The sequence below is a fragment of the Gambusia affinis genome, linkage group LG09 (genome assembly GCF_019740435.1).
Source record: "Gambusia affinis linkage group LG09, SWU_Gaff_1.0, whole genome shotgun sequence".
Taxonomy (NCBI): domain Eukaryota; kingdom Metazoa; phylum Chordata; class Actinopteri; order Cyprinodontiformes; family Poeciliidae; genus Gambusia; species Gambusia affinis.
Genome location: NC_057876.1, coordinates 29800542 through 29821503, shown reverse-complemented (window position 1 = coordinate 29821503; position 20962 = coordinate 29800542). Strand labels below are relative to the sequence as shown.

Sequence of the window (20962 nt, the reverse complement as noted above, 5' to 3'; positions counted from 1 at the left end):
AAAAGTAGTACATTCTGAAGAGTTCTTGAAGAAACCTTGGTGTTGTCTGCAGCTTGGAACAGTTTCAAAAAATTAAACCAGACATTAAAAGGCTAACATGCTAACACTGGCCAGTTACCAAAAACATGAATGATTACTCTACATTTAGGCTCACAATAACATCTTAGCTGATGGTTGTTAAAAGTAACATCTCAAATGTTATTAGCTAACTTATAGATTAGCATGTAAGCTAAACATAAAAGTAAGATCTTGTGAATAGAACATAAAGTGATAGTATCCAATATGGTAATGGCATAACTAGCCCACCTAATCAGATTAACTAATTTGCTAATATTAACATTACAGCTAGAATGTTAACTAGCTGTAATCTATGCCATTTGTAGAACATCATAAGCTAATACATAACTTGTGTTAATATTAGCTTGTTGCCTTATACACCCTTATACCCTCCCTAATGTCAACCTTCAAAATCCAACATGGCCGCTCCTCATGTCAACAATACTAGCTTTGGTGGAAACATGTTTGACAAAAATCAATGTTTGCAGCTCTAAACGTAACTGATTAAAAGTGGCGTTTGAATGTGGAGAGTAGAGCTTAAATCCAAATTTGTAGAGATCCTGCAAATGTTTTAGTTTGGTAAAAATCTGAAGTTACAGAAGTCTACAGCAGGGGTCCCCAAAGTTGGTCCCTGAGGGCCTCCTGCCTGTTTTAGTCTCTCCCTGGTTTAACACACCTGGATCACATGACGGCTGTTAGAGGCCTAAGAAGAACTTGGACCTGCTGAAAGGTTGTTGGTGCCACCAGGGAGAGAATAAACCATGCAGGATGCAATCGGCCCTCAGGGACCCACTTTGGGGACCCACTTTGGGGACCCCTGCTGTACAGAGTCTAAATCCAAAAGGTGCTCTGTCGCTTAGTAAACTGATTTGAACGTGAATGATTCCCCGGGGACGTTGGGACGGATGAACGGAGCCATCCGGATCCAGAGTGCCAGACGACAACAAACGGTAGAGTGAATGCAGCAGACGCTTTAATGACGTTTAATCAGACATGATGCTGCAGCAGTAAACACACAGAGGACCCCCACCATCATCACCATCATCATCAGAGACAGATGCAGACAGAGACATGGACAATCAGAGATGTGACAGCAGCTCAGCATCTCAGGATGTTTTCAGGTCAATATTACTGCTGAACCAATCGGATTATAGATTGTTTAATGCTGTTTATATACTGATTATTAGTATTAATACACAGAGTAATTCAGAATACACGTGAAAGCAGCAGTCCGTCCCTGAAGGGCGCGTCCTCACCGGGATTCCCTGCTGGAACACCAGGAACGGTTTAGATCAAGAAGGAATATGGCTCCTGGAGCCCCGCCCCTCTTTAAAGGCTCCACCCCTTCCAGGAGAACCCCGCCCATCCTGCAGAAAGAACTCCGCCCCCTCAGTCTGAGCCCTGCCAGGAACTCCAGGAACCTGATCTGTTCCTGGACTCTGTGAGCTTCCCTTCAGAGATCCAGATGTTCCAGAACCTGGACCACCTGAGGTTCTCTGAGATGTTCTAAAGGTTCTGCTCCATCACCATCCAGATTTGGGACATCTGGTTCTGTTCCCTAAGATGACCCGGAAGGAAAGACCCAGCAGAGGGGACCTAAATAATGCAGAACCTTTTCAGGAACTTTCCTGTGAAACTCCAGGATTACTTGTCGCTCTCTCAGGAATGTTTGTAGGAACGTTGTATCCAAAGGAAGGTTTCAAAGACGTTCCTGCTCTCCGGATTCCTTGATCAAAGGTTTGCAGAAACTGATCAGGTCTTGAGGAACTGATCCAGAAAAAAACAGTATCATTTCCAGAACCGAGGCCCAGCACAAGGAAGCATTTCCGAAAGTAAGAACCTTTAAGCAAGAGACCCAAATCTCTTCTGGCACAAGAAAACAATCCCAGCGACTGCACTGGGAATCTTAACGACTTTACTGGAACGCTTCGGTTTTTCAGAGTTATTTAGCATCTAGAACACATGTGGGAACCTGAAAGAAACCCAAAGCTTTACATCCTGGTCATTTCCACAGACACTGAGAGGTGAGGGAGGGTGGTTCTGATCCAGAAACAGGAGAGGAGCTTTAAAGGAACAGGACCAGAGTTTGAAACCTTGGGATTGTTGGGAACGTCAGTAAAGTCTTTCTGTGGCTGAAGGCGATCGCTATCGGACTTTCAAACCCCACATCCCAACAAGAACCCCCCTGGCAGGACTTTGCGGGTCTACAGCAGTTTTTCCGTCCATCGGCAGAGGGATTGGTGTCGGTGTGCAGGTTGTAACCATGGCGACCGGTCTCAGGACTTGTTGTCGTGGAAATCGAGCGACGCCTGGATGTCCGGCAGCTCCATCTCGCAGACGTTGCTCCGAGGAGACATGGAGTTCCTGTTGAAGAAGTGACCTCCACCTGCTGAGGCGGGAAACATCAGAGCACAGACGTCAGAACCAGAACCGGCACCGGTACCAGGACCAGAACCAGGATCCAATTCATGGTAACTCTGAGCAAAGCTGCAGCTCTGGAGGTAGACCGGGTCATCGGTACCTGAACAGGTAAATGGAGCAGCTCTTTAACTGGACCCATCGAGAGACGTACCCGTTAGCATCCACTGCTGAGCTGCTTTCTGTTTTGGTCCTGGTTCTTTGGCAGACGATTTAAAATCATTAAAAGTAGCTGTAAAGTTGTTGTACTTTTATACGCCAATATGAGGTTGTGAAGTTGTAATTTGGTGTAAATCTGTGCTACTTCAGTTTAAAGTTTCTGAATTAGTGTACAGATGTACGTCAGCTTAAAGTTTGCTGGTTAATGTAAAGATGTTGCTGAGTTGATCTACTGTCTCAGTATTTGAACGGCGACATGTTGCTCTGCTGTGAAGCTATTTTACTGTAAAACGGTACTTTGGAGTGAAGCAGTACAACAGCCAGTGCAAACTTCTTTTTTTAGTGTAAACTTTGTTCTTGTCTGTAAACTTTTTGTACTCTGGAGTAAAGTTGAAGCCAGCTGTTTGTGACGCTCTTCTTCTGGGTTCTTACTCGTTACGGCCACGGTGATGTCAGCGGGCGTTCTGGGCGCGGCCTCCGCATGGGGGGGGCTGAGCGGCTCCAGGCTGATGGACGGTTGGTTCTGGTCGCTGAGTGGCGCCCTCTGGCTGCCGGATGTCTGACCGACACCCAGACGCTCCACATCCAGAACCACAGTGTCCACACAGGGCAGACTGGTCTGAGACAGAGGCCAGAGGGGACACAGTCATCCATCACACCTGTCCACAGGTGTGATGTCAGCAATGACTCACCATGATGCCCAGGGCTTTGAGGATGTTGAGTTTGCACATGGGACAGGTGCAGTGTTCGTTCAGCCAAGGATCCACGCACACCTTATGGAAGACATGTCTGCAGGAGACAGAGACACGTTGAGACACGTTGGACGGCTCCCGTCAGCAAAAGCTTGGGGAACAGACTCCTTCAGGTGTGGACTCGGTTTTGGACTTACTTGCAGGGCAGAATCCGGACCACGTCGTTGAGCTGGTACGCCTCGATGCACACGGCGCAGTGGTTGAAGTCCGGGTCCGTTTCCTTCAGGACAGACAGGGAAGACAGCCGTCAGTCAACAGAACTAGAACCGTTCTGTGCAGGTCCAATCTATGGCTGGTCACGTTGGTTTCTGAGTTTACCTTGTCTCCTTTCTTCACTGTCCTCGTCGTCAGCTTCCCGATAGCTTTCTTGGCTGCGTCTCCTAGGCGACGCTGGGGGACAGAGACGACAAACGTCAACGTCCAATCAGGATGAAGCATCCCTGGTTGAAGTGACACAAAGCTCCGCCCACAAACAATTAAAAAACAGGTTCTGTCCTGCAGTTTGTGTGCCTGTCCTCCATTAACTTTCAAACCTCAGCTGGCAAAGATTGTTTATTAGGGAAAAACAAAAAATACAAATCCCAGCATTCATAGACTCAGTAGCAGGAGAAGAAGAAGACGGTTACATCACTGAAGATCATAGAAAACGTTTCTATCCACAACCCGCACCTGACTCCGCCCACCAGGACCTGCTGCCTTCAGATGCCGTGTTTGGATTCTCCATCTGGACCTGAACGCAGCATGGTAGCAGTCCAGCATCTAGTTTAGCCTAGCTTAACCTCATCTAGCCTAGCCTAGCTTCATCTAGCCTAACTTAACTTCATATAGCCTAGCCTAGCTTAGCCTCGCTACTGCCTCACCTGGCTGCGGTGGCGGCCGGCGCCGTAGCGGATCTTCTGGATGAAGTAGAAGACGAGCCAGGCGGAGGAGATGATCATGAGGACGAAGAAGGAGACGGAGACGAAGACGAGCGATCCGCGGTTCAGGTTCCTACTGGGACTACGGAAGCCCAGAGAGGCCAGAACCGTCAGGTTCCGGTCCAGGTGGGCCAGGATCTCCTTCCCATACGCCTCCGTGATCATCACCGCCACAATGTCGCCTGTACCTGCATACAGAACCGAACAGAACCCAGCCCGATTCTACTGATCAGAACCGAACAGAACCAAGCCCGATTCTACTGATCAGAACCGAACAGAACCAAGCCCGATTCTACTGATCAGAACCGAACAGAACCTGACCTGATTCTACTGATCAGAACCAGCCTACTACACCAACCTCTCCTTTAGAGCCAGGCAGGAGGTCCTGTGTGATCCGGTTTATTTTTGGTTCTGGACGCTGCGACCTTCGGGTCAGAACCGCCTCAGAGGTCAGAGAGAAATCCAACCAGACTAAATTTACTCTGATCGATCGCCAGGAAGGACACTGCAGGTTCTGACCCGGTTCAGAAAAGGTTCTGATTCAGTCCAGATTTGGGTGGTCAGTGTGTTCTGACCCGGTTCTGACCTTCGTGGCCCATCTTGACGGTCTTGTCGGTGGAGTTGTTGTAGACCAGAACCGCCGTGGCGTTGTAGGCGGCTGCCTTCAGGATCTTCTCCCTGAAGGTGCAGTTCCCTCGCTGCAGCAGCGCCACCCAGTGGACGCTGCGGGGTGGAACCAGGAAGCGGGTGTTTGGGTCGCAGCCCTGCCGGTCCACCACTGTAGAGACACAGTTACCATGGTTACTGCCTCCAAGATGGACGGAGAGGTTTTTGTTTATGAGGCAGACACATTTAAATGGCCAAACGGCTTGCCATACATCAGGCAGAGGTGGAGGTGGTATCATGATCTGGGACACTTTAAGAAGGTGGCAGCAGTCAGACTTTAGAACAAATCAACTCAGAGGAGCCCAGAACACGTCCGGACCGGTTCAGGTACTGAACTGACAGAATAAAAACATTCCAAAACTGCACTGGCTCTGACATCACTTCCTGTCTGTAATAACAACGCTTCCCCTGTTTAAAGGAGGAAACATTTCAGCTCCTGACTCCGTTTGCGTGAACAGGCGACCGGCAGGAGGAGCAGGGAGAGGAGGAGGAGGAGCAGCTCCTTCAGCTCCTCTCTGCAGTGTCCTTGGAGCGCCTGACTGTAATCCGACACTCCGAGCAGAGAGACGCTCCGTCCTTCAGCAGCCAGAAAACCTCTGCAGTGTCTCAGCCGGACTCAGAGCCGCTGCATCCTCCGCCTCCCCGACTAAACTCAGCTGCAGCAGCGACTGCGAGAAAAACTCACAGCTGCAGCAGAAGACTACAAGACAGTTGCCATGACAACAGTCCGGTCCAGAGCTTAGCAGAGATTTTCTGCCCGAACGCTTCAGATGTCAAGGAGGTTAACGAGGTGAAACCAACTTCCAGTTATTACTCCCAATCCTGAGGACCAGACTAACTCCTGGAGCCTTTTCTGGCTGTCTTATCGGGGCAGACTAGATCCTGGATGTCCTCGTTTCTCCCTCTTGTCAGAACCAGACTAACACCTGGAACTCTTAGGCAGGTTCAGGTAGGTCATGTGACCTGTGACGCGAGTACCTCCATGATGCGGCGCCGGCGTCAGGACGATGCCCCGGGCGTCCATCTTGGGGGAGTCCTGCCCGTACGTCCCGTCCTCGCTGCTCATCATGTGGACGGAGGATCCTCGGTCCATGACGGTGGCGTTCACCGTGGCGTCCTCGATGGAGTTCCTGTCAGCGCGTCCTGCTGCCGCGGAGCGGGCCTGGACCACGACCTGGACCAGAACCAGCGTGAGGACGGCGAGGATTGGGAAGCAGGTCCAACGGTGCAGGTCCATGTCTGCCGGTCCGGTTACATGGAACCTGCCAGGAAAAACCCAAACGTCAGTGGGGCCAGACTAACACCTGGACCGAAAGTTTTATCACGATGTTTAGTAGTACTGCGATAACGACAGAAGTGGCGATAAGAACTTTTTTAGACAACTGTGTGTCACATAAACACAAATAATGGTTTTGAAAAGATTCCCATTCAGGAGGCCAGTCACATGAAGAAGTGTGGTAACTTTGTTTCCAAACTTATTTATTGATGCTTTTATTGAACAGTGGAAAAAACAGTAATACTACTAATCATGACAGCATGATAATTAATATGAAAAGAAATTGATCACAATATATGATAAAAGATACAATAAATGTCCAGACCTGTCAGAGCATGTCCCACTGTGTCCAACCCCGTCCATGTCCCTGAACACTAAATAGTCAAACTTCTCATTTTTAAACATTTTCAGGTCACTCTCCACGCTCCAGCTGTCTCTCTTTCTCCTGTCTGTCAGGTTGTTCTGATTGGACTTTCTTTAAATCTCTTACCTCTCAGTGCTTTCCAGATGTTTCCGTCTGTAGGTCTCCTGCTGATGTTTTGTCCTTCTCCCTGGACGTCTTCCAGGTGTTCTCCGTGTCTCCTGTCTCCTCCAGGTGTTATTTTTTAGATCCTATTTGTTGGTTTTTGTCCCAGATTGTCCTCCAGATGCGGATGCAGCCTGTGGAAGGGCGCAGTAAACCCTGGGTTCAGACTGCCAGGTGAGACAGCTGTGAGGACATCAGGAGATGGGTCAGCCTGCGGAACAGAACCGGAACCTCATCTGGACCCTGGTTCCGGAAGCTCCTGCACCGAGAACGCCTGGCTGTGTTCTGGACTCCGTCTGGTCCCGGTTCTGCAGTGAGCCCACCTCCGTGTCTACGGTGGCTGCTTCGGCCCGGTTCGTCTCTCTCCGCCGGACTCCCGGTGCTCCGGGCCAGGCCGGCTCCGTTCCGTCGATGGGGAACCTCTGCTGGTTCTGGTGGGTCGAACTGGCTGTGGGGGTTCTGTTCGGCTCGGCTCCAGTAACAGCAGCTCGGTACCTCAGTTCTGACATCGACGCACCGCGCAAGCGCAGAACATCAACAGAGGAGCGTCAGAGCGCGTGTGTGATTGTGTGATTCGCCTTCTCTCGGAGATTTGGAGATGTCGCGATAAAGGGCGAGATGTCAGCCAGCTGTTTCTGTCCTGATCAGATTTCTTATCGATTAGTGATCAGCTATCAGAAAGGGAAGAGGGACATCTGCTGGACACCGACAGGAAGTGCAGCTTCAATTTGATTTAGTTTGTTTATAAAGTTAGAATTCACAACACGTCATCTGGCACAAAAAGCTTTAATTAATAATCCATTACAGTTAGTCATATTTTATCAATCAGTTCATCATGAATCTGCCACGACCGACTGGAGCAGGGGTCCCCAAAGTGGGTCCCCAAAGTGGGTCCCTGAGGGCCGATTGCATCCTGCATGGTTTATTCTCTCCCTGGTGGCACCAACAACCTTTCAGCAGGTCCAAGTTCTTCTTAGGCCTCCAACAGCCGTCATGTGATCCAGGTCCCTTAAACCAGGGAGAGAATAAAACAGGCAGGAGGCCCTCAGGGACCCACTTTGGGGACCCCTGGTGTGGAGGTTTGGCAGAACTGAACTAGGAGAACGTTCTGTGTTCAAGTAAAACAGATAATGGCAGCATCATGCCAGCCGAGCTTCAATGGAGAGAAAAACAACGGAAAACAAAGTCCAGCGGACATCAGAGATGAAATGTGGAAACATCCTGAATGTTCATTCAACATTTCATGCAGAGAATATAGAAATGACCAGGAGAGGAGCTGCAGGGAAACTGGTACTGCAGTTGATGAACCTGCTAACTTTTCCTCATTAGAGTGACATAAAGGTCATAAAGAGAAGGCTGTGCATCCAGTCAGGACGTTACGCTGACACTAGAGCCACATGCACTGCAGGTAGATTGTAGTAAAACATTGATTAATGCTGGTTTTAAAATGACTTCACTGGACTTGTAGCCATTATTTTGTGCCAATGTAATTTTAAACATTAAACGGTAAATACTAATTAACTGATGAAGCTTAAAGAAACAACAAAACAGAAAATGATCTGAACACATAAATGGTGACGTTGGAAAACAAACTGACCTCCACATCACAGTGCCGTCACTAGAGCCCCGTCCTCCACGCTTTAATCCAACGCCTTTTCTTTTCGTTACGTCTTTTAAAATAAACTCACTAACTATCATTATTGCTTCTACGTAAATCGTGTTGGTTTACTCTAAATTCACGTCTGATACTTTTTTACAGGATTTTCTGTCTGGAATCTGAATGTCGGTGAGAGAAATCAGTTGGTGTGGTGTGTTGGTCTTACCTTGTGGCTGGACACACGGCCCGGTAGAACCCGGTAGAACCCGGAAAAACCCGGTAGAACCCGGAAAAACCCGGTAGAACCCGATAGAACCCGGAAAAACCCGGTAGAACCCGGAAAAACTCGATACGCCTACGTTTTATTGTCTGCTAGTGTCTCAGGTTGTGAAAATCAGTCGACAATTCTAAAATCGTGTCGTGTGAACTGGACTTTACAGTAAGGAAATGAGGAGTGGAGGTCAGTGAGGGTCAGTGGAGGTCAGTGAGGGTCAGTGGAGGTCAGTGGATTTTAGGCTTCTTTTCATCCAGTGTCATTGACAGAAAGAGAAAATGGCTGGAAGAGACGAAAAAGCCGATAAATTAAAATAACTAATAATCGATAACTTTCATTTATCTCCAATTAATTGATTTATTGTTTATTGCAACAGGCCTATTCCTCTAGTTTCTTCTGTCGCCTTCTCCTCTTCTCTGATGTGTGAAACCCAAACGGGCCAGCTGAAAATTGCTTCATGTCCTGAGCTGTGATTGGACAGCCGGGGCCTGGGGGCGGGGCCAGAGTGAGGTGACTTCCTGTTGAGTGAATAAGGGGAACTGGGCCAGCCCTGACATGTTACTGGCTGCTGTCTCTACCAAGACCGTCAGAGCAGAACCAGGCAGGAGAAAAGCCAACAGAACCAGGTCCGGTCCGCCTGAGCTGGGCTGCTTACCGGTTCTGAACCCGGCAGGAGTCCTTCACAGCTGTGGCAGTACGTGTGGATCAGAGGGAGCAGCTGGACTCAGAGCGGTCCTCACAGAGACACACAGTCCCCTGACACACACACAGCCACATCTGGAGAACATCAGCAGAGTGGGCGGTTCTGGTCCTGGGCGGGGTGGCTGGATCGGATCAGACCGCTGCCAGTTCTCGCACTGAATCAGCTGCTTCCCCGTCGGGTTCTGGTGGTTTCTGGGACCGGTTCTGGTCCGGTAGCTCTCAGGGGAGGAGGAGTCTGCAGCTGGACCATGAAGCGTCTCGTTGGGACTCTGCTGTTGGTGTCCGTCCTGCCGTCCCTCTGCAGCGTCTCTCTGCCTCCAGACACTGAATGCGGCATGTCCTACCGTAAGTCTGCTGCTGTCCTCTGCACTGCCGGACAGCTGGACACTTCAAACCGTCTCCACGATTATTTTTGCAGTTAATAGGAAGCTGAAGTAAAACATCTGAACTTGTTTCTGAGTTTGAAAGGCTGATAGCAGGAAGCTGCCACGACTTTAGAGGCTTCAGCCAGAAACTCTGAGGTTTGATTCTGGTTTCTGTAAACAACAAATGTTTACAGTATTTGACCGCCAACCTTCAAACGCTTCAACGATTTTCCCAGCAAATTATGACAGAGCAGAACGTCGTCTACAAAACCAGTTGAAACTGAGAGCAAAAACCAGTCAGTTTCAACTGGTGTGTGTTCTGGTCTCTGTAGGTCTATAGTTTGCTGTGTGTTCTGGTCTCTGTAGGTCTACGAGCCTTTCGGGTGACGACCAGGTGTAATCTGACCACCCTAAAGCAGAAGCAGGTGAAGGAGATCCAGGCTTCGACCACCAACCTGGTGCTGCCGATCATCTACCTGTTGACCTTCTGCATCGGTCTGCCCACCAACCTGTTGGCTCTCTGTATTCTCGTGTTCCGGACCAAACGTCGGCCGTCGACCACGCTTCTCATCAACCTGACTGTGATAGACTGCTTGCTGTTCCTGGTTCTGCCGTTTCGGATCGTCTACCACTTCCGGGGGAACCATTGGGAGCTGGGAGAGCCTCTCTGCCGGATCGTCATGGCGATGCTTTACGGGAACATGTACAGTTCGGTCTGGTCCCTGGCCTTCGTGGCTGTGGACCGGTACGTGGCTGTGGTTCACCCGTTTGGCGCGAAGAGTTTGCGCAGCCGGCGGTGGTCTCTGGGCCTGACGGCCGCGGTGTGGATGGTGATGCCGGCCGCCATGTTGCCTTTGCTGCTATCCCGGCAGACTTACCCTCTGGACGACCCCGACATCACCACCTGCCATGACGCGCTGCCCGAGAGCGTGCAGGAGAACTACTTCCTGCCGTACTTCGCCACGCTGTTTGCCACCTGCTTCCTGCTGCCCTTCATCATCATGATGTTCTGCCATAGCGCCATACTGCGCACCCTGCTGGCTGAAGGCAGGAAGTACTGTCACGCCATCAGGGTAACGCTTCTGATGATTCTGGTGTTCGTGGTGTCCCTGCTGCCCTGTAACGTCCTCCTGATCCTGACCTACAGCGACAGCTGGCCGGACGGTGAGGACCTGTACGGCCCCTACATGATGAGCCTGGCCTTCAGCACCTTCAACAGCTGCTTCCACCCCGGCATCCTCTACTTCGTCTCCAGAGATTTCAGAGAAAGAACCAGGAACGCTCTGTGCTGCATCCCTGACATGGAGGACAAACCGTCCTCTCGGGGGACACACACCTCCTCGTCAGCTGGACAGAGGTCAAAGGTCACTCTGCTGGCCATGACAAGTCTACAGGGGACGCCTGACCCAGCAGCCAGAGGTCAACATGATGACATGACAGTAAGCTGATGCCGGAAAAGAAATAGTTATTGGATTTTTTATTATTGAACCGTTTTTACTATAAACAAAACTGGAGAAAAAATGTTTTCTGTGTCAAAACATTTTGTACGTAGCAGCGCACATGTGTCCATCCTGGACCTAATCATAGGCGTAAATACCTGGGGGGTCGGGGGGCCCGGATCCCCATCTTGGAAAAGTCTAGAATTGTCCCCCCCCAAAAAAAAATCATTGAAGAAACGTTTGCATTTAAATAATATCAATATGAAAAAACAAAGAAATCTGCCATTTATCTCAGAAAAAAAGAATTAATTATTAGAACAGTTCAGTCCAAAGTGTAGGAGGAGCAACAGCAGCTGCTAACTGTTAGCAGCTAACTGTTGGCTGCTAACTGTTAACATAAAACCCTCCAGTAAGTAAATACTTAAAGCAAAAGACAAAATAAACATTTTATTTACTTTCACTGCTCAATAAGAAGAAACTTATTAACAATAAAAATCAGACTGCAGTTTATTTCATTACTTTGAATCATGATAAGCTGCATCATTAACAAAACTGCTACACTGCTTTCATAGACTTAATCTTTTTTGTTAAAGGTAACAAACACCTCGTTCCTATTTAGCTCTTTAACTTTTATTTAATTAAAGTTTGAAACTGGAGGAGAGAACAGATAGAAAAATCTAAAAGTTTTGGATTTATTCCACTGTCTTCAGCGTAGAGCCTTTAAAACCACAAAATAAAATCAGAATACTTTTCTATATAAACTCTCGTGCTTTAAATGTTACATTAAATTATGATATTCCCCAGATATTCATTTCTATCTACCTGCTGGTTCTCAGTCATCCAGGACGTGGGAAAACTTAAAAAGGCTTAAAAATAAAGCAATTTAAGTTATAATTTAAATAGGCCATAACTTGTATTGGGAACCATTTCAATAAATCAATGTTTATGAGGAATTTTATTAAGAGCAGTTAATCATTAAAGCTTTTTTATTTAGAGCCTTAAATGTTTGTAAAGGTGTAGCAGAGATTAGATCAGTCAGACTGAACAAAACTATCTAAGCAACATTTAAATTTCAGTTTTATTTCTCTGCAGGATGTTTACTGAGAATAAAACAGGTTTGATGAACTTTAATAATCATTTTGGTCCTGCAGCTTGAATGTGGTGTAAAAACCTTTTAAACTACATTTTACATTACATTTCAATGGAAGATCGGTCTTCAGAAATGTTATGGTCCCCAATAATAACTCCTATTGGTCACTTTACTTCTGTTCATTTTCTGCTCTTCTGTAAGCTAACAGACTGTGCAGTGGAGCTAGCTAAAACTGAATAACCGGAGTTTGACCCGTCCTGTCGCTCTGAGTGAAGCTGCGGTTCTGGCGGGTCGCTGGTTTAACAGCTTTTGGTTTGTTTTCGTTACGTTTTTTCTGGTTTTGCTAACTGAAGAGCTGACGGGTCGTCCTCGTACAGCTGGAGGGTTAAACAGTTAAATCCAGTCAAAACTTTGGCAGAGAGTAGAAATGAAGCAGCCGCCACCTGAACCTGGGAGTCTCCATCCTTCACGCTTTGCTTTCCAGGATTCATGATTTTAAAAAATCCTGGAACAATGTCTAAACGGATTTAAAAAGTATTTTAGGCATTTATTTAGATTTGGACCCGTCTCTTCATATTTTAGGGATAAGTTCCTCGGACACAATAATTACTGATTAGAGTTATTGATTATTGATTAGAATTATTGATTATACACGCTTGGTTAAAACCACAACCTCACAGTTACACAATAAAAAGTTTACATTATGGAAAAAATAACATGAAGATGGAACTAGATTCATATTGTAACCTTTAGTTTATTTTGCAGCAAAAGATTAACTAAAAATAAATATTATTTTTACAAATAAAAATAACATTTTGTATTATTATTATTTACATAATAACAGTACATAATCCTGTCCTTTCACAGTATTATTATTGTATTACTGTTTATATATTCATGATGTTATCAGCTTCTCTTCATGATGCTCATGTCAGTATTTCTGTTTTAGAAAATGTTTTATTTAAACGTGTTCATGTTTATATGAAAAAGTAATTGAAAATAAAAAACCCTGCCTGATCCGCTGCTTTAGTCCCGGTGCATCATGGGACGCTGCGTTAGGAGTCGGGTTCAGGGCCGTGTTTCCTCCCAGAACCGGACGGCCGGAAGAGGTTTGTTGACAGGACCGGTTCAGTTTCACTGCACAGAACATGAAGCGGTTCTGATTCTGATCTTCACACAGTGATGAATGAACGTCCCAACAGTTTCTGCTCTGACTGATGAGGAAGACGAAGGCCCGCTGAGTCAGGAAGTTCTTCTGTATCTGATGGAGACAGGAAGCTGCTGTCATCAGCTTCAACAGAACCAACAGGAACCAAACATGCATTCTTTAAAACATGTCCGCCGTCTGTCCGTCTGCAACAGAAAACTAGAGACATTAGAGACCAATCAGGTTTTATTTACCTGAGACCTTCACTGTGGTACCGTCTCTGGATCAATCCGGGTCCATTTGGACTTTATCCATGAAAACACATAAAAAACACATCTCCACATCTCATACAGCTCTGGACGGCACCATTGTCCTTATTAAGCTTTTCTGGCGTCACATAAGTTCTGATTAGCCAATGACATCGCAGAGCTTTGAGGCGAGTTTTGGCAGTTTGTTTGTTTTCTGTGTAAACCCAGAAACCCTCCAGGTGTTGAGTTTCCATAGCGACTCAGAGGATCCTCCACTAACATGATGAAGAGTTAGGAGATGCAGCAATCATTCTTCATTTCACTTTCCATCAGAGGGATGGACTCACATTGATGTTGAGATGATCTAATAACATTTTTCACCTGTAAATATTTAAAATAATGTTTACTTGGGATATCAAACCTTCAACTCTTCAAATGACATCAGAACCTCGTCCTCCGATTCCACCAGATCACCAGGTCTTAAACCTTTTCAGACCATTTCCTAAAGCCAGGAGGGAAAGACTGGTTCCCCCATACTGGTTCCCCCATACTGGTTCCCCCATACTGGTTCCCCCATACTGGTTCCCCCATACTGGTTCCCCCATACTGGTTCCCCCATACTGGTTTCCCCATACTGGTTCCCCCATACTGGTTCCCCCATACTGGTTCCCCCATACTGGTTCCCCCATACTGGTTTCCCCATACTGGTTCCCCCATACTGGTTCCCCCATACTGGTTCCCCCATACTGGTTCCCCCATACTGGTTCCCCCATACTGGTTTCCCCATACTGGTTCCCCCATACTGGTTCCCCCATACTGGTTTCCCCATACTGGTTCCCCCATACTGGTTCCCCCATACTGGTTCCCCCATACTGGTTTCCCCATACTAGTTCCCCCATACTGGTTCCCCCATACTGGTTTCCCCATACTGGTTCCCCCATACTGGTTCCCCCATACTGGTTTCCCCATACTGGTTCCCCCATACTGGTTTCCCCATACTGGTTCCCCCATACTGGTTTCCCCATACTGGTTCCCCCATACTGGTTCCCCCATACTGGTTTCCCCATACTGGTTCCCCCATACTGGTTTCCCCATACTGGTTCCCCCATACTGGTTTCCCCATACTGGTTCCCCCATACTGGTTCCCCCATACTGGTTTCCCCATACTGGTTCCCCCATACTGGTTCCCCCATACTGGTTTCCCCATACTAGTTCCCCCATACTGGTTCCCCCATACTGGTTTCCCCATACTGGTTCCCCCATACTGGTTCCCCCATACTGGTTTCCCCATACTAGTTCCCCCATACTGGTTCCCCCATACTGGTTTCCCCATACTGGTTCCCCCATACTGGTTACCCCATACTGGTTCCCCCATACTGGTTTCCCCATACTGGTTCCCCCATACTGGTTCCCCCATACTGGTTTCCCCATACTGGTTCCCCCATACTGGTTTCCCCATACTGGTTCCCCCATACTGGTTTCCCCATACTGGTTTCCCCATACTGGTTCCCCCATACTGGTTTCCCCATACTGGTTCCCCCATACTGGTTTCCCCATACTGGTTCCCCCATACTGGTTCCCCCATACTGGTTTCCCCATACTGGTTTCCCCATACTGGTTCCCCCATACTGGTTCCCCCATACTGGTTCCCCCATACTGGTTCCCCCATACTGGTTTCCCCATACTGGTTCCCCCATACTGGTTTCCCCATACTGGTTCCCCCATACTGGTTTCCCCATACTGGTTCCCCCATACTGGTTTCCCCATACTGGACTGGAGACAGGGAGGAGGAATCACCTAAATACTTCTTGACCTGATACCAAAGATCTTATTTCTGACTAAAGGGGTTTTTTGTCTTTTTCTTCAGCATTCTGATGTTTGCTGAGGAACAGAACAATTTTCAATATTCACCAAGGTGAGAGACATTTATCTGTAAAATAACACATCATAGTTCTCAACTGAGCTGCCCAGTAGAACCAAAGTGGGTTGGGGCCCCTGGGGCCTCCTCTATCATACGGTAGATACAACAGTGTTAAACGAAGCCTTGGTCGTCTGTTATTCCACAGAAAACGTATGAAAATGTTTTTTAGGGCTGAGAATAAATTGGCAACACACAGAAGTTTGGGATCATGTTGGATTTAAGGACGTTGATTTGGCTGTAAGAGACAAAGACAGGTGGTTCCATCGATCCACAGAGGAAGAATCGAGTCCATCGTTGGGTCATAATTAACTGTCACAGTGTCATTTATACGTGGTGCTATCCTAATCCCCAAATATGTAAAACAATCTACCTTTTTGAATTGGAAAGGATTCCCAACGCTGTTTCTTTCTTCTGAATTAAGTAACATTAACAAAGACTTTTCTTTATTTACTTTATATCCTGTTATTTTTCCAAATGTATTTATTAGATCTAACCAGGCTGGAATAAACTCAGTTTTTCTAAAAAAAGAAAGACATCATCAGCAAACAAAGCCTTTCTCTGCTCCTGTTGTCCAACCGGTTCTGTTTTTATGGGACCGCACCGCAATGCCAAACGGTTCTACTGCTAGAATCAATAATCAATAATAAAGGGGCACCTGGCCTACGACCATGTTTAATTTTAAATGATTTAGATGTAACTCCATTTGTTGCTATTTCAGCATTAGGCTCGTTGTATAAAGTTTAACCCATCGACAGAAATCTTTTCAGCATCTCGAATAAAAAGGTCCATTGGACTCTAAAGGCCTTTTCAGCATCCAGTGACGGCAAAGCAGCGTCTGTGTTTTCTTCCATATTATAAATTACATCCAACACTCGTCTCACAATTTGAAATCCCTGAAATGGATCCTACAATAAACCCATTTTGGTCACATGTAATCATTTCAGGCAATAAATATTGTCTGCAGTCTTTGAGCCAGGACTTTACAAAGAATCTATAAATCGACATTAAGAAGACTTATTGGTCTTAGATTTTCACATTTGTTGCCAGGTTTGGGTAATAAAGTAACCAGATCTCCTCTTGGTGAGGCAGGAAGGATTCACTTTTTAAATGAGTCTAAATACACATCAAGAATGGAGGCTAGCAGTTCAGCTTTACATTTGTAATAACAGTCTGTTGGCAGCCCATCTGGAGCTTTATGTCCTCAATCTACTTTAGTTAGATCTGTACTCACTAATCCTGAGATATTGGTCATTTGGAGGGTTTCTAAGAAAACATTTTGCTCTTGTTCCTTATGCGTCATGTCTGAGCTGTAAAGTTTTTCAAAAAAGACCTTAAACTTTTCATTCATTTCTAATGGATTGGTAATAATCTGTCCCTGATTATTTTCGATTGAGGTAATATTTTTCTCATTTTGTAATTGTCGGAGTCGCCAGGCTAATAGTTTCTCCTGGTCATAGAAAGATTGCTTATATATACTGTGTTATTAATGTCAGAAGTTTTTATGGCTGTTTGGTAATAATCCCTCTCAAACAGCTCAATCTCTGCTGCCAACATTTTTGTTTTTTGATAAGTTTGTTTTGCCTTATAACTCATAAAGGAGATTATTTGACTCCTTATAGGCCTTAAAGGCTTCCCACCTGGAAGAGGCTGGTGTTTCATCTGTATTGATTTCAAAATAGATATTATTTTGATTATCTACAAAAAATATAAATTCTGGATCTATGAGCCATTTTTGTTTAAATCTGCTCCTATAAGAGTCTCTCCTTGGTCTTAAATCCTCATAGATAAGTGAATTTGGTCAGAAATTAAGTTGCTATCATATTGACAGTCTCTTATTTTATGTCTCCAAATGACAGAAATTAAAAAGTAATCGATATGTGAATATGATTTATGTGTAGTTCAATAACACGAGTATTTTAAGATCTTGGGATTCATGTCTCTCCAAATATCCATCAGATTAAATTCCTTCATAAAGTTTTGAATTGTTTGTCAGAACCAGAACTTCTGTCCAGTTCTGGGTTCATTGTGAGTTAAAATCTCCTGATATAAAAAAAAACAAACAAAGATGAAACTGTAAGAAAGAGATTTTGAAAAAACTTTGGGTCGTCAACATTTGGGGCATAAATATTTATCAGGTTTGTTTTTTCTGAGATAAGTGTCTTTAATAACTCTAGTCACATGGAATGATGTGGATTTATGAATCAGAATCATAACCCGTCTGCCTTGATGAATATAAACTGCCCTGCCAATCTTTGCCTCCTGGCCAGACAACAGAAATATCACAATATCAGTGCATAGATTTCACCCTGGTCATTATCGGTTTAACTGTTTTAGTTTCTGTAATCCCCTGCAGTTCCAAGAAGACACTTTAATTCTTAACCCACCAGACAAACTGTGTAACACTTAATGGGCTTCCTAGTATATTCAAATTGTTTAAAGACAAAGAAATCAAGAACATCCGTATGTTAAAAGCTACATTCATAATAATAATGAACACTTAACAGTATACCCCTTCTGAACCCCCTTTAGTTCTGGTACCGGTATAACAGCTGCAGGCTGGTCCACAGGAAGGTCAGGATCAGCCGACTGAGCCTGAATATTTTTCCCTCTTACCCCTACAATAAGAAACTAGTTAGTCCAAAAAATAAGAAATCTGTAAATAAAAGTAAGCTATTGGCTATGAGCCTCTGGCATAGCAAACAAGAAACAGAATAAACTAATTTTTAATTCTTACTTATTTTACTTAACTTTAGGTACCGTAATTGTCTATCCCTGTTAATACGTTGCGACGTAATGGTGACGTCATTGTCTCACCCAGATCCGCTTTCTGAGTCTTTACAAAGTTTTCTGCTTCAGCTGGTTGGCTAAAGGCGCCAGAACTGACCGTTGTGTGTCACCAGCAGTCTTCTCGCGTCCTCATGGCGCGGAGTTGTTGTCTCACGCCGTCAAACTATTTCTGTTTTTTGTGCACACCAGCTGCGAGGTACTCATAAAATCTCACCGGGTGGTTCTTGAATAGGATCTGCCCCTCCGTCCTGGCAGCTCTTATCACAGTTGCTTTATCCCTGTAGTTTAAGAACTTCATAATAAGAGTCCGTGGTGTAGCGGTACCAGGTTCAGAGCCTCCAACAGCCACTTTTCCAGAAAGGCGCAGGCGTCCTCTCCCTCCGCGCCCTCAGGAAGGTTAACCAGTCTCAGGTTAGACCGTCGCGATCTGGTCTCCAAGTCCAACACTTTTCCTTCGAGCTCTTTATTTTTATTTTCGAGGACCTGAACTCTAGCTAGTAGACCGGTAATGTTGTCTTCTGCTGCAGATATCCGCACTTCCGCCTCACCAACCCGCTCGGCGCACTCGTTTACATATTTTTTAACATTCTCTATTGCTGATAGAATACCATCTAATTTGGAGGAGAAATCTGATTTCAAATTTGGAATTGCAGCCAGTATTGCCTCTGAACCAGCCTCAACCGTCTTATTTTCCTCCTCCATTGACTCCTCCTGGTGGCGTTAGCCTCGCCATTTTCACGGCTAGCTTGAGAGCTCACCTTAGCGGTGAAGTCAGAGAACTTCGACTGAGTCGGTTTGCTGGGGTTTTTCCTGGGCTTTCTTTGTGAGAGAGGCATCACAGCCGTTTCAAACGTCGTTCAGTGTCACTTGTAACGAGTATTTTCCAGGATTTTACAGAAAGGTAGCGGAGCCGAAGCGAACACGTCCTCTCAGTAAGCCGCCATTACCGGAACCCCCTCTCTTCTCTGATATGAACTTTTGACTTTTTGAAAGAAATCAAAGACAGAACATTTTGTATAGAGAAAGAAAGAGGATTGATGGGACAGAGCACTTTAATTAATATTTTTTGTAAATGCGCCGTTAAACGAAAGGTTATTTTTCATCAGGAACCAACAACACATGATGAAGGTGAGCTTCAGCTTAAACCGGAAGTGGGTCATTTCAGGCTGCGGTGTGAACGCAGCCTTTGACCCACAGAGACCAGATCCTCCACACAGGAATGTTTCCATGGTAACAGAGAGACGGGTGTCAGAGAGGTGTAGCTGACTCTGAGTCTCCTGGTTTGTACTGAGGCTGAGCGGATCCGAGGTGTCCACAATCCCAGGACTTCCTGCTCCACCAACAGCGGGTGGAGCAGGAAGAACAGCGTGGCCAGCGTCCTCTCACAGATGGCGGCAGCGTGGTAACGACCTGAGTGATGGAAGCCCGTCACTGGAGAGACGTGTCCAGGACAACATGGACCAAACACACACCTGCTGGTTCTTGCGGTTCCAGACAGAAAGGATACGGCAGCAGAGCAGAGAGTGTAAACGGAAGATTTCAGGTTCCTGATGAGGAACAGTTGGATCCAGAAAGTCAAACAGACACAGGAAGCAGAGTTCAGTCAGAACCAGCAGGTTCTCTGGACCCTCAGAGGTTCTGCTTGGCTTGAGTCCCGGACCTGGAAGTTTCCGGTGATGAGTAATCCCACAGAGGAGACGATTCCCAAACTGAAGCTGGTGATGTTGAGACGGCTGGAGCACTTTGGACAATCCTTCAGACTTCAGAGCCGCAGAGTCTCGAATGCCAGAGCTGCAGAGAGACGGAGGGTTTCATCAGAACCAGAAGAACTGATGAACAACCTTCAGTTTCAGCAGAGCTTCACATTGCAGTGCAGAAGAAACCAAAAAACTGGTTCTGAAGTGTTCCCAGTGCTAACTGCAGAGATACAGCGCTCAGTCCAAATCAACCAATCAGAGCCAGGAAGAAGGTCTTAGCGCTGTCAATCAAGCTCACATACACGCCCCTCACAATGAATGAAGCGAACTGGTCTGAACTGGGGTATCTGGATGTTTTCTCTGTAAACTGGATCAGGAACATGAAGCAGCCGATGTCACAGACCTGAGAGAACCAGCAGCTAGCAGGAGGTTTGTCTCCACACATACTGACAACAGGAGCAAACGTCATCATCAAGCACCAGGCAGCAGGACGTTTCATCCAGAGACGTTTCCTACAGACCTGATGTACAGAAAATGCTCTGTCAGATCCACCATCCCACTGAACAAGGCCACTCCAAACCTGAAGGGTGACATCATCACAACATGAATGCAGCACAGGTACAGGTGTGATCCCATCCACTGTCTGCATGCCGAAAAGTAATTTGGGCTTTTAGTGACTGATTTGAATATTGAGGACTCAAACGCAGCAGAAAGGAGGCAGAAACGTGACAGAGGGGCGTGCTGTGGTGGTGTAGGGCATAGCGCCACCCACATTTGGAGGCCTTGAGTCCTCGACGCGGCCGTCGCGGGTTCGATTCCCGGACCTGACCGACATTGTCGAATGTCTTCCCCCTCTTCTTCCCCACTTCCTGTCAGCCTACTGTCACATAAGGCAGTGTTTCCCAACCCTGGTCCTCAAGGCAC

The 20962-nt window shown here is 46.4% G+C and overlaps 2 protein-coding genes across 3 annotated transcripts; one reads left to right on the top strand and one right to left on the bottom strand.

Moving 5' to 3' along the window:
- Nucleotides 1-1008: 1008 nt before the first annotated feature.
- Nucleotides 1009-8181, bottom strand: rnf130 (ring finger protein 130). 2 transcript variants are annotated; one of them, XM_044126597.1, is made up of 9 exons: nt 6736-8181; nt 5948-6231; nt 4890-5081; nt 4247-4491; nt 3705-3776; nt 3524-3606; nt 3327-3423; nt 3067-3253; nt 1009-2443 (listed from the first exon to the last, which is right to left on the bottom strand). In XM_044126597.1, the coding sequence occupies exons 2-9, from the start codon at nt 6204-6206 to the stop codon at nt 2334-2336; spliced, it is 1245 nt and encodes a 414-aa protein (XP_043982532.1). In that variant the 5' UTR covers nt 6207-6231; nt 6736-8181; the 3' UTR covers nt 1009-2333. The 2 variants fall into 2 exon arrangements, with proteins under 2 accessions (XP_043982532.1, XP_043982531.1); XM_044126596.1 differs by having other exon boundaries at nt 1009-2446; nt 6736-7590.
- Nucleotides 8182-8961: 780 nt separating this feature from the next.
- si:ch211-132p1.2 (proteinase-activated receptor 4) lies at nt 8962-11318 on the top strand. The gene is given in 3 exon segments (XM_044126600.1): nt 8962-9689; nt 10076-11097; nt 11099-11318. Coding segments are annotated over 3 exon segments (1167 nt in total). The 5' UTR covers nt 8962-9592; the 3' UTR covers nt 11147-11318.
- Nucleotides 11319-20962: the final 9644 nt, after the last annotated feature.

Bases quoted from the DNA above. Each gene is read 5' to 3' on its own strand.
- rnf130 (XM_044126596.1), bottom strand. From the start codon at position 6,206: ATGGACCTGCACCGTTGGACCTGCTTCCCAATCCTCGCCGTCCTCACG. The intron at 3,424-3,523 runs GTAAGTCCAAAA...TGTCTCCTGCAG, and splicing joins GTCCGGATTCTGCCCTGCAA to ACATGTCTTCCATAAGGTGT. The intron at 3,254-3,326 runs GTGAGTCATTGC...CCTCTGTCTCAG, and splicing joins TCAAAGCCCTGGGCATCATG to ACCAGTCTGCCCTGTGTGGA.